This window comes from Xenopus laevis, chromosome 6S (genome assembly GCF_017654675.1).
Source record: "Xenopus laevis strain J_2021 chromosome 6S, Xenopus_laevis_v10.1, whole genome shotgun sequence".
NCBI classification, from domain to species: domain Eukaryota; kingdom Metazoa; phylum Chordata; class Amphibia; order Anura; family Pipidae; genus Xenopus; species Xenopus laevis.
The window spans coordinates 19,116,447-19,130,465 of record NC_054382.1 but is presented as its reverse complement, the minus strand read 5'-3'; the positions used below and the strand labels follow the sequence as shown (position 1 = coordinate 19,130,465).

Sequence of the window (14,019 nt, the reverse complement as noted above, 5' to 3'; positions counted from 1 at the left end):
TATAGTAGGGAGAGATGGTGCCTATAGTAACAGTGGATAATAGTCTCTGGGAAGGGAGTTTGGCTGTGGATAGCAGGTATAGTAGGGACAGATGGTGCCTATAGTAACAGTGGGATAATAGTCTCTGGGAAGGAGTGTGTGACTATATAGTAGGGAGAGATGGTGCCTATAGTAACAGTGGGAATATAGTCTCTGGGAAGGAGTGTGACTGGGGACAAACCCTGAGGCGCTCTCGTGAATGATATGACAGCAGGTATAGTAGGGAGAGATGGTGCCTATAGTAACAGTGGGATAATAGTCTCTGGGAAGGGAGTGTGACTGTGGGATAGCAGAGCAATTGGCACCAGGAACTCTTTATAACATGGCTGCCCAGTTTGCAGCTTCCATCACCCACTGACGGGGAAAAGCTTAATTTCAATTGCTGGAATAGTGGATTAGGTGTGGTATTATGACATGCAATGACCCTGAGTAACAGACAGGATAGTCAATAAAAACTGACTTGCCTCAGGGAGTGCATTTGTGGATGCTTTGGTGACAAACAGATAAATGAGCTGCATTTTTAACAACATGTTATGTATATATGATATCTCTGCTTATGCCCTTTGAAGAAACATAGGTGTCAAGTATAATACATAATCCAGTACTTGATTGCAGTTGTATCCTCTGCTGTTGCAAATTCACATTCACTATCCTAGCAATACCTTCATCGTTTCTGCAAAGCTCCCAGACTACCCTCTGGGTTTGAATCACAAAGTAACAATTGTTCAGAAATAATTCTACCCTAAGACGCCTTGTATACAGGTATGGGACCTGTTATCCAGAATGCTCTGGATCTCCACACCTTAAAGCTACTTAATAATCATGTAAATAGTAAATAAACCCAATAGGATAGTTTTGCCTCCGCTGAAGACTTTTTCATAGTTGTGATAAAGTACAAGGTACTGTTTTATTGTTACAGAGAAATAGGAAATCATTAGTTATTTTGAGAAAACGGAGTCTATGGCAGATGGCCTTCCCATAATTTTGGGTTTTCTGGATAATGGGTTTCTGGATAACAGATCCCATACCTGTATAAAAAAAAAAGTGAACTACACTGAACTAATTATTTATGGCAGATACGTTTTGACTGGCACCACAACTGCTTTATGTCCCCAAACAAAGATCCAATGTAAATAGGAATAAAGGATTCTCTCCCTGGGCTGGAGCTTTCTCACTGGCCCAGAAGAGTTTAAGGGTCACACCGATGGTTTGTAAGGTAATTACACTGCAAACAAGGATAGTTGATCATTGACACTTGATACCATTAAGGTTAAAGGCGTTGTTCACCTTCAAACACTTTTTTCAGTTCAGTTGGTTTCAGACAGTTCGCCAGAAATAAAGACTTTTTCCAAATACTTTCTATTTTCTATTAGTGACAGTTTTTCTAATATTGAAGAGTAAAATATCATTTTTCACCTTCTAAAGCAGCTCTGGCAGAGGGGTCGCCGACTCTTTAGGGTAAGGTCACACTGAGCGTTTCGGGGAGATTTAGTCGCCTGCCGACTAATTGCCTCGTCTTTGCGGCAACCAATCGCCCCAAATGCCTTCCCTCACTCTTGCGCTGGCTAAAATGAAAAATCACCGATTCGTTTTCCGAAGTCGCCTGAAGATTTTTCATTTTAGCTAGCACAAAAATGAGGGAAGGCGTTCGGGGAGATTGGTCGCCACAAATACAAGGCGATTAGTCGCTCAGTGTGACCTTACCCTTAACTGTTTATATTGATACATTTAGTTAATACATTTGTTATCTTTGTCCCTGCTGAGCAGAATCCCTGGGCTTTATTAAAGAGGTGGTTCACCTTCCAAACACTTTTTTCAGTTCAGTTGTTTTCAGATTGTTCCCCAGAAAGAAAGACTTATATTTCAATTACGTTGCATTATTTATTTTTTTACTGTTTTACCAAAATCTAAATTTAAAGTTTAATGTCTCTGGTGTTTGAGTCTGGCAGCTCAGTAATTCAGGTGCAGACTCTAAACTGTTACAATTTTGGGGCAGATTTATCAAAGGTCGAGGTGAATTGTCGAATGAAAAAAATTTGAATTTCGAGCTATTTTTTGTGTACTTTGACTAGCGAATAGTCCAAATTCGATTCGAATTTGAAAAAAATTAAAAAATGAGAATATCATGTACTGTCTCTTTAAAAATTTGACTTCGCCCATTCGCCATCTAAAACATGCCGAATTGCTGTTTTAGCCTATGGGGAGACTTTGAAAAATCAAATCGAATAGATTCTAATTCGATCGAATGCGATATTCCTTCGATTCTTACGATTCGAATTCGGCAGAATACGGACATATTCGATTGAAACTGACCTATTCGACCAAAAAAAAAACTTTGACTTAATTTCGGTTGGTCTTTTCGAATTTCGAAGTTTTTTCAATTTGAAATTCGACCCTTGATAAATATGCCCCCAAGTTGATACACTTCTCAGCAGCATCTCTGGAGCATTAGCAACTATTGTATCAAGTCTAACAGCTGTTTGTAATAAAACCCAGAGATTCTGCTCAGCAGGGACAAAGATAACAAATGTATCAACTAAATGTATCAATTTAAAAGAGTTTACAGGGTCAGCGACCCCCCCTCCCAGAGCTGCTTTATAAGGTGAAAAATGACACTTTACACTTAAATATTAGAAAAACATAGCAAATAGAACTGACACCGTAAGGTTTCTTATGCAGCCCATGGAATGTATACGTGACAGGAAATGAGTCTGCTTATTGCCAGTTAATGCATATGCATTATTAGCAAAGAGGTGTGGATACCTGAGAAATGAAGGAGGCAGTCTGATTAATGTCATCCTGTGATTAATCACATCCAACCCTAAAAATGTACAAATTGTGCCTCTCTACTTATTCCTGAATTACAGCTCCCAGTGATCGGTAGAAATACACACTGGTTGTGTACGACAAACTATCTGAAGAGGGGGTGCAGTAACAAATAAACAGATGGCAGCATGTTCAATGGGTTCTCCAGAGTGACATTAGTTATCGATTTATAATGTTAATAACGTGGGGTGCAGCCTCCCTACACCTCAGGGTGGGAGATTAGTCGCCCAGTGACAAATCGGATCTTCTCCAGGCGACTAATCTCCCCTTCCCACCGGCTAGAATGTAAATCGCCTGCAGGATGGCACTCGGAACGCTTTGTTTTACGAAGTCGCCTGTGAGGCAACATCAGGCAACTTCAGACGACTTCGGAAAATGAAGCCAAGGCATTTAGGGGTGATTAAACGCCCGAAGAAGAGGTGGCGCAAATAATCTCCCACCAGTAGCCTTGTGTGTCACCACTCTTACTGTTTGTCGGGCTTCATAGAAGAGCAGTTGTAGGCAGATGAAAACTAATTACAATGTACCCCAAATATGGAATTTCACAGGCCCCCATTGTAGAATTTTATACTGGTCCCATCCACGATCAATATAAAGCACCTAAGGAAACTTACAGCAGCCCCTTATGTGCCAGACTTTCCAGACTGCCAGTCCAGGCCTGCTGCAATATGTGACTAGTGTGGAATGACTAATAGAAACATGTGGATTATAAGAAATATGCACCCTCTTCTTTTAAATATGAAGATTGTTATAAGTCACCAGCATACAAAGCACCCAGTTTTCAGCCTGTGCTTTATGGTCATGCAACGCCTTGGTGACTTTTAATACCCTTATAAATTACCCCTAATTACATTATTCCAAGTACTGTAGGTGTGGAAGGCAAACACCACAATACACATATGCATGTCTTTACTCCATTTTTGCTGCAAAAAAAGCAAGTTTACATTAAATAACATTGGATATTATTCGCCAGCCTTTGTAACATCGCTTCTGCACATTTTAGGTTTAGGAATATTAGTTGGAATTCTGTTCTCGCATACACCTTGTAGGTCTGAGTTTGTATTCTGCTGATCAGGGATTTATGGCTGCCAAAACATTATTTAGAAGCTTGTTTTAACTTGTGCGCTGCTCCTCTATGAAGAGCTGGAGAAAAGGCTGGAGGTCTGCAGATGAGAAAAAACAAAAGTCAGCAAACAGGAAAACAACTATAGTTTTATATGTGTAGGTGAGTTTATTCTTTGTAGCAGTGGGTAGGGCTTGAATGCAGCCACTTTCTATGGGGTGTGAGTGTCTATTCATCTGTATCTGTTCAATCTATGTGCCTATTACTCAGGATTGGGTGAGGCTTAAAGGGACAGTAATGTCAAAAAATAAAAGTGTTTTAAAGTAATGAATCTATAATACAGTGTTGCCCTGCACTGGTAAAACTGCTGTGTTTGCTTAAAGGAACAGTAACGTCAAAAAATAAAAGTGTTTTAAAGTAATGAATAATGCAGTTGCCCTGCACTGGTAAAACTGCTGTGTTTGCTTAAGAAACACTACTATTGTTTATATAAATAAGCTGCTGTGTAGCAATGGGGACAGCCATTTAAAGGAGAAAAGGCTCAGGCTACACAGCAGATAGCAAATAAGCTCTGTCTGTCTAATGGTGTTATCTGTTATCCATTAGTTAACCTGTGCCATATAGCCGTTTTTCAATTTCCGCCATTGCTCCACAGCAGCTTGTTTATATGAACTATAGTAGTGTTTCTGAAGCAGACTGATCAGTTTTACCAGTGCAGGGCAACAGTACATGATACTTTCATTACTTTAAAGCACTTTCATTTTTTGGTGTTACTGTTCCTTTAACAAACATTACTATTGTTTATATAAATAAGCTGCTGTGTAGCAATGGGGGCAGCCATTCAAAGGAGAAAAGGCTCAGGTTACACCCAACCCTAAACCACCCTCCCTTAGCCCACGCCCGCCCACATCCGCACTTCCCGGTTGCTTTTATAGACCCGCACAGACCCGACCCGCTGATGACATCTCAAAAGTGGTGGGGCGAGCAAGTGTAGCAACTATAAAAGACGAACCCGGAAGAAGTGTGCAGGTATCGGCCTGTCCGGCACATCACTAATATATAGATAAATGAGCGTGCCAACTGACAGCTGCCTGCGAGACATGTCCCTTTAACCACATAATACCCTCTGTTTATAGGGGGTTGTATTTCACAGGATAAATATACCTCAAGGTGGCACGCAACAAAATTTGGGTGTGAATTAGCACTTAAAAAAGTTTTTAAAGTGTATGTGAACATTCCATTCATAAGTACTACACTATATTATTTTTCTATTTCTCTGTTTTTCTCCCCCCACAATGGTTTTTGCCTTTGAGATATACAGCAATCTCTCTTTGAAAAACGTCCCTTAAAGGGCCCATTATTCTTCCCTTACTGCAAATAGAAATTTGTGTATACTGAATATTTGTATGGCCTTATCCATGCATGTTCTGAAAATAGGGACCTTTTATATTATTAATTATATTTGAATTTTTTTACATTGCCAGATTGCCACAGTGCTATGAGGGTCAGGGGGAGCTATATTAATTAAAATGTTTGTACCCCCTAATAAAATTAAATTTGTAATACCCACAAGAAATATTATTTGTTCTAATTCTGTCTCCATGCTATAGGCCCCCGAAGAACACAAGGGGTAAATTAAAGGTGTGCTCTGGGCAGGCACCAAAGCCCTAGTAAAGCTGCCTGCCGGGTATATTCAGTCATCATCTTGCATGCCCAGCTCATCACATGCAATTATATATAACATTATACGAACTGTTATATCTGCAAATACAGTAACACAACATAATAGTCACATTCTTGCTGGAAACCAAAAGTGTATTCTCGCTAGTCGCTAAAAGTTACCTTCAAACCAAAACAACGTTGTGTTACTTTTACTTCACAATTATGGAGATTATGGCAAATTATACACATATATAACATACAAAAGCAATGCACAATTTTACACTAAGCAAAGGGGCGTTCCTGAGATTGGTGCTTAAAAATTACTATTATAAAAAATATAGTGTCTTTTTTTTAAAAGAGTAGAATAATTGGTTAAAAAACCAATATAGTATTAAATTCTCATCATTCACAGCCTACCATTACCAAAATTCACACTGCTTTCAGGATTCCTATGCCAGCGTTCACTTTCTACTTTCTTCCATTGTATGGTATGGGATCTGTTTCCCAGAATGCTTGGCAGCTAGGGTTTCCTTAATCTGGAACACCGTGTCTAAAATCTGCTAAAAACACATTTAAACACTAAAAAGATCCAGTTGGATTAGTTTGCCTTTAACATGGATTTCTGCAGGGTTCTTGTAAGGCTTTGTCTCATCATTATACAGGAGAATGAAGAGTTGATTATACCAAACTCTTTGGGGGATGGGAATAGTACCAGTTATATACTTTACTATACACTGTATGCACTGTATGTGCTTCACATTTATGATGTATTTATATATATAATTTAGCAGGAGGACCCCCGCACTCCATATATCGTGAAACTTGCTTTAATTTAACAGCTGCTGTGAGTTCTTTCATTCACCACTGAATATATAATTTTTGCTCCACGTTGTAGCTGGAGATATGCAATTAAATAGCTGTAAAGGGCCATGGAATATGTTGGCACTAGATAAGTAAAAGATACAACTATTACAGGTATAGGATCCGTTATCCAGAAACTCATTATCCATGAAGCTCAGAATTATGTTAAGGCTATCTCCCATAGACTCCATTTTAATGAAATAGAAATGTTATAACATATTTCCTTTTCCTCTGAAATTATAAGACAGTAGCTTGTATTTAATCACAATTAAGACATCAGTATTATTATTATTAACATATATTTTTAGAGCACCAACATATTAATTGATCCATATTGCAGGCAAAACAATCCTTTTGGGTTTATTTAATGTTGAAATCATTCTTTTAGTAGACAATGTATGGAGATCCAAATTATGGAAAGACCCCTTATCCGCAAAACCCCAGGTCCTGAGCATTCTAGATAACAGTCCCCATACTTGTAATACTATATTGGCGATGTTTGTTAAACAGATGCTAGAGAATTCCTCCGTATTACATTTTGAGCTGAAGTTTCCAGTTTTATCTGATAGATGAAATGCTATTTTTACTGCTCAGCTTGATCATTTCCTTCACCCCCAACGTTTAGATAAAGCAGAATAAATTCAATTTGCAAAAGCATTGGCTCTGTAGTCTCCAGACAGGAAATTCCCAGAGCCTCTTCGAACTGACCATACAGGCTGAGGCTGTGGTATATGTAGATGTTACTGGGCCCCAGAGAAATTTCAATTTAGGACCACAATATATTGGTTATTTGAACTATTTTACTAAGATATATTGAAATTGCTCATTAATTAGGGTTTCACGGGGCCTTTACACTCCTGGGCCCACTGCAACCGCAGGGTCTGCTTCCTCTGCATTTACCCCATGGGCTGCAGCCCATGTGGTATGATCAGATCAGATGAGTTTGGCATAGGGTTGCCACGTTTTATAAAAAAAATTACCGGCTGCTGGGGGGCGGGGCCTCACGGGGCGGGATGTGATGTCAAAGGGGGCGGGGCGTGATGTAAAAAGGGGCGGGGCCACGCCACGGACGCTAGAAGAGGCAAAAGAAAAGGTAAGTTGCAGGGGATTGGGGGCGATTGGGGGCAGGCCGAGGGCTCCTTTTGATCGTATTACAAATTTACCGGTTACATTGCCGGTAAATTTGTAATACCGGCGCCGGCCTTGGCAGGTATTTTACCGGCTAGGCCGGTAAAATACCGGCCGGGTGGCAACCCTAGTTTGGCATGAGTGACCAAATTGGGCAAAATGCTGTTTGTTAACACATACCTATAAATACTGTATTATAATAACATATACATATGTGCTACATGCCTATAGAAGGGTGGTAATACCATGTATGGCCCTAGTACAGCACCCCTCTTTGGTCCATTCAGTTGGACTCTATAGAGCAAGGGACCCGTGAGCCACATTCGAATGTAAAAATTACTGGGAAGCAACACAAGCATCCAACACGTTCCTGGTGGTTCCAAATAAGGGCTGTGATTGGCTATTTGGTAGCCCCAATGTGGACTGGCAGCCTACAGGAGTTTCTGTTTGGCAGTACATCTTGATTGTATGCAACTTAAAACTTGTCTCCGAGTCTGAAATTCAAAAATAAGCTCCTGCTTTGAGGCCACTGGGAGCAACATCCAAGGGGTTGGAGAGGAACATGTTGCTCACAAGCCATTCATTGGGGATCACTGCTATAGAGGATCAACTTGTTTAAAACAAACGTAATAACTCCATGAGCACTTTTGTAGGATGGTATCGGATCGACAAAACGCATCCAACAAATTGAATTGTGTCGCATGGGTCAAAATATTATGGGACTGATAGAAAAATCAGATGCATAAACTACTGTACATGTAAATTTTCCATCCGATGCAACACGACTGTTCGGATGTGAAAGATGCGTCTTCATCCGACAAAATAAAAACAGATGCTGTCGGAAAGATGTTTTTTTCCTCATTGAAATATATTGACTGTCGGATGTAAACGGAAATGCTCCATCCGTCTTTATCTGATCCGACTTTACATCTAGCCTAGGGGGATCAGAATTTGTACCATCTTGTACGATATCGTGGCATTGCTTGGTGTTAAATGGAGGATCCGATAAAATCAGAACCACAAAATCCGATGAAAAGTGCTCATGGAGTTTTACCCTAAAAGGACACAGGAATACAATTTTAGATAAATCTCTCATTGTTACAAACACACTGCAACACATGCACAGACTCACTATCTGACTGTGAGCAAGCGCTAGAGAAATCAGATACAGCTTATATCTATATGAGTAAAGCAGGACCCAGAATATTTCATGCCTCTGACTGATTGATTTCACGGCTCCCTTCATGCTCCAAGCTCTGTCAGAGAACTGCGTGTCTAATAATTCCTTCGCTTCTAATATCTATATTCTTTCCAGTGAATTACTATGGGGTGCAGTTAATTGGCAGGGTATCACTGCCTCTCAGTGTGCCAAACGAAATGCATTATTTTCCTTGTTCATGCGGGATCCTCTCCAAGCACCGAGCGGTTATTTATATCTGAGAAATAACCCAAGCGTTAGCAATATTCATTAATATCAATATCAATATTTCAGCTGATTCGGTGGCAAGTTGCAGGGCAGTCAGTTTATTGTCGGTGCCTGGGTGCCCTCCCTTAGCAACCAGCTCCTCAACATCTTTGGGTATTAGGTTTAAAGGGGTGGTTCACTTTGAAGTTAACCCTCAGTACGTTTTAAAATGGCGTATATATAGCAACTGTTTTTCATTATTTATTTTTTATAGTGTTTAAATGATTTGTCTTCCTCTTCTGACTCTTTCTAGCTTTCAAATGGGGGTCACTGATGCAGCAAACAAAACCTGTTGCTCAGTGAGGCTACAGTTTTATTGCTATTGTTACTTTCTTTTACTTATCTTTCTATGCAGGCCTTCTCCTTTTCATATTTCCATCTCTCGTCTAAACCACTGCCTGGTTGCTAGAGTAGATAAGACCCTAGCAACCAGATAGCTGCTGCAATACCAAACTGGAGAGCTGCTGAACAAAACCCTAAGGGCAGGGACACACGGTCATATTCGGGGAGATTAGTCGCCCAGCAGCAAATCTCTTTTCGGGGCGACTAATCTCCCCGAACTGCCTTCCCCTGAGTTCCCGCAGGCTAGAATGAAAATCGCCGGCGAGATGGCACTCGGAGCGTATCATTTTCCGAAGTCGCCTGAAATTGCCTCATGAGGAAACTTTGGGCGACTTCGGAAAACGAATCGCTCCATGTGCCATCCCGTCTGCGATTTAGATTCTAGCTGGCGGGAGGCAGTTCGGGGAGGCGATTTATTGCCGGGCGACTAAGTCTCCCCGAATCTGAGTGTGTGTCTCTGCCCTTAGGGGCAGATTTACTAAAGGGTGAAGTGGCCGTCGCTAGCGAAAATTGCCATATATACCATCCGCCAATGTACTAAAAGGGACAATTCAATGGTAGTGCAGATTCTCACCCTTAGCCAGGCTCATTTTCGCTCAGATAAACAATCGTTACTCCGCAAATTCACTAAAGTGGGAATTTTACAGAATGTTACCTCCTTTCTCCAGAGTTTTCTTCGCCAGCATAGACCTGGCAAACTGATAAGGGAAAGTTCACTATGAAATGCTCACACTGATGAATTAACTCTAGCCGAGACGCAACTTCGCGAAGCCTTCGCGGGGAGCGAAAAGTCGCCCTTTAGTGAACCTCTTATTATCTTAAAGGGGTGGTTCACCTTTAAAGTAACTTTTATTTTGTTATAGAACCACCAATTCGAATCAATTTTTCAATTGGTTTTCATTTTTTTATAGTTATTTTTCTTTTTCTTGATTCTGATTCCTGATTTTTCCTGATTCTTTGCAGCTTTCAAATGGGCGTCGCTGTCCCCTTTTAAAAAAAACAACAAATGCTCTGTAAGGCTACAAATGTATTGTTATTGCTACTTTTTATTACTGATCCTTCTATTCAGGCCTCTCCTATTCATATTCCAGTCTCTTATTCAAATCAGTGCATGGTTGCTAGGGGAATTTGGACCCTAGTTACCAGATTGCTTAAGATGCAAAATGAAGAGCTGCTGAATAAAAAGCTAAATAACTCAAAAACCACAAATAATAAAAAATGAAAACAAAGTGCAAATTGTCTCAGAATATCCCTCTCTACATAATAGTAAAAGTTATCTCAAAGGTGAGCAATCCCTTTAATGATATTTATTATATTCCATGTCACCTTAGCCCCGCAAGAAATAGAGCAGCTCAGTTTCACATTCTTCAATACTAATACAGGAACATGTTGAATATTCCTAAAATTAAAAAACAAAAAGGAAAATAAACCTTACTCAAATATAAAGGCAGTGTGCTTGCTTTTATAGTTAAACTGTATTGTATTCAAGCCCCCACCCCAGAACAATTATGATAAATAAGCTGCAGTTAGCGTCTAATCCTGACAAGCAGTTTGTGCGTGAGACTGTGCAATCAGCGAGCAGTAGTTTAAAGCTTAACATAAATGTGAAATAGTGTGTACAACAGCCCCTGGCACATTGCTCTCACACTCTAGTCGTACAGGTTTTACCTGCAAAAATAGGCCTGTCTGCCTCCCTTCATATATATCAGTCCAAGGACTGGAGGATGGGAACAGACAGATTAACCCAGGGGATGGCCCCATTACTCTTCTATCAATTTAGCCTAATGACTTGCTGTTTGAAGTAGTCTCACCCTCACCCCCACTCATATAGGTAATATAAATATGTAGGACCCATCAGATATCACAAATGCCAGCTGGGCATGCTGGGAATTGTAGGAGAGACAATGCTGTATATCCCCATGCTGGAGATTGCTGCCTTTAAGGGGTAGTTAACCTTCCAACGTTTGTTGTTTTTTTTTTTTTGCAGCTTAGTTGTTTTGAAATTGTACCCAGAAATAATGCTGTTTTTAAAAGGGGTTGTTCACCTTTGAGTTAACTTGAGTGATATTCCTTTTGAGTTATTTAGGTTGTTATTCAGCAGCTCTCCAGTTTGCAGTGGCAGCAATCTGGTTGCTAGGGTCCAAAGTACCCTAGCAACCATGCATTGATGGAAATAAGAGACTGGACTATGAATAGGAGAGGCCTGCATAGTAAGATAAGTAGTAAAAATTAGCAATAACAATAAATGTGCAGCCTAAGGGTAAGGTCACAAAATAGACGCACAGATAATATCGTATGAAACGAATTTTTGGATGATATTTGGCGCATTATGGTGGGAAAAGAGCCGATCGATATTGGCAGAAGACTTGGCTATCGATCAGCTCGTCGATCAGGCTGGACGGAAAATGTCGATCGGGCGCCTTTGCAGGCATCCAACCATCAGCCATTGTTAGTGCTGAATCCTCAGATACAAGTCGAATTCTATTGTATCTGTATATCTAATGATTCAGCTCTACACGTGTGTATTGAGAAAGATCGTAATTGTTACATCTATGGCCACGTTTAGGGTGGTGACACCATAAGACTCCGGGGAGATTAGACGCCCAGCGACAAATCTCCTCTTCTTCGGGCGACTAATCTCCCCAAAAAGCCTTTCCACTGGCTAGAATGTAAATCACTGGCAGGATGGCACGTTTCGTTTTCCAAAGTCGCCCAAAATTTTCTCGTGAGGTAACTTCGGCCGAGTTTGATCCAATAAGATTTTTTACCCCGCCTGATCGGCAGCTTATACATTTCTCAGCAGCATCCAGAAACCAATGTATCCGTTGTAACACGGAGCATGGGAGAAACATATCAACTAATGGCATCCGGAACATTTCTCCATCAGAGAAACTCCAGAAATCCTTTGTGTACTGTGCCTTTAGCTGGACCCTCTGAAATGAGTGTGACCTGGAGCTACCATAGAGCTTGCCAAGAATGATCTGTATGGTGATACATAGATTCATTAGAATACGCAAGCAATAGGGATGATTAGTGTTTAAGGGTTATGCCCTCTTGCCGACTTTGGGGAGAATTAGAGCATGCCACAGCCATACACTCGATTCCATATGATGATCCCTTTTTCTGGTGCCAGACAGGTGTATGTAACCCAGATGGGAGCAGATATGTTTTCTGCAGGTTGCACCCTCCTCTCCACTGCTGAATTATGCTGCAGGAATGGGTGACTTTCTTTGGGGGGGTGGTTTGAATTTTCTTTTTTTACCTCCACCCTCTTGAAGTTGACACCCTAGGCTCTGGCCCACAGGTGCTAGTGTAGAAAACACAACAAGCTCAGACATGGAGCACGCAGCCGATATGGTGCTTTTTATTGATTACTACAAGCAGCGACACCACCTTTATACATGGGAGGAGTTCAAAATATAATCTTTTCAAAATTGTAGGGGCAGATTAAGGAAGCTGAAAGTACACATGTACCTGTAGGTTAATTCTGCGGAGGAATTTAACATTCTTTAACCTATTTAATGAATGTCATAAAGGCTGGCAGATAATTAATGAATAATTATTAACTGGATACATTATTATTGAATGTTCTCTGTTATTTCCCTCCTGTTTCCTCTGTGTTTAAACTCTGCACGTGGTTCTTGGGGAAGGGTGGTCTGCACTATTGTTTAGGTGAGAGGGATTCCGCTGGAAATTGTTCTTTTATGGGCATAAGTGATAGTTATTTGTACACTTCAGTCCCCGCCCATTTGCTGGTATTCACCCATGAAAAACCGGTATTGAGACAGCGAGCTAAATCGTGTGTACTTAGAATATCTGGTAAGTTGTCAGGATCAGGTAGAACATGTCACTGCAAGACTCATAGGGACTGTGCTCTCCTCGGAGTCAGAACTATCATGGCTGGATAGAAACGCTTCAGTGTGATCTGAGGGATGGAACAGAAAGCTCCCCCTAAATTCCAAGAGGAGAAGGCTGAAAGGGGATTTGTTTCACTGTGCTGCGCAGCCCCCAGGCACCCATCAAGGATAAGCAAGGTAGAACCCTTTATAAGAAACACACAGCATTGTATCTGGGGGTGTCTGACCTGTGCCAGAGTAGGATGGGCAATAGATTAAGGGTTTATAGAAGAGAGAATAATACAGCTGCTCTTGCCTGGAAATTGTAAAGAGTTCAGACTGAAGTCCCCCAGCTATTGCAGTATAGCAACCGTCCTGAATATTCTATTAATGATGATCAAACATAATTTTTGCCAACTAGGTCAGTAAGGTACCTGCCAGGTTGCAACCCAACATGCGACATATGGAGTACATACAGTATTCACGTGCATTTATAAAATGCAACCAATGCTTTTTATTTATTTTTTTTGAGTGTTCCTTGTATGTTGGATGCAATTCATATAATGGGCAGTACATTGTAAACACACCAAAATGATGTGCCTGCCTCAAATGAGTGTAAATAATGCATGCTACAGTGCTACGCAATATGTTGGCGCTATATAAATGTTAATAATAATAATGCTGCAGCTATATGCAGTATTTTGCCTACGTCTACGTTGCCCCTTCCCTATGTTACCCAATAGTATAAGTATAGGGAATGCAGTGGACACATGCAGATGTGCTAGATGCATTTTGCA

The 14,019-nt window shown here is 40.7% G+C and overlaps 1 protein-coding gene across 14 annotated transcripts in view; it reads left to right on the top strand.

The window, feature by feature from the left end:
* The window catches only part of kiaa1217.S (KIAA1217 S homeolog), a 261,072-nt gene that overhangs the window by 83,273 nt on the left and 163,780 nt on the right, over nt 1–14,019 (top strand). The window contains exon 1 of one of the 14 annotated variants that reach the window (XM_041567406.1): nt 12,946–13,420. The exons of the other annotated variants lie outside the window; for them this stretch is intronic. Within the exon in view, the coding sequence (XP_041423340.1) occupies nt 13,319–13,420 (102 nt within the window). The 5' untranslated portion in view covers nt 12,946–13,318. Of the gene's footprint in view, nt 1–12,945; nt 13,421–14,019 lie in introns of those variants that run through there. 14 annotated transcript variants of the gene reach the window in all.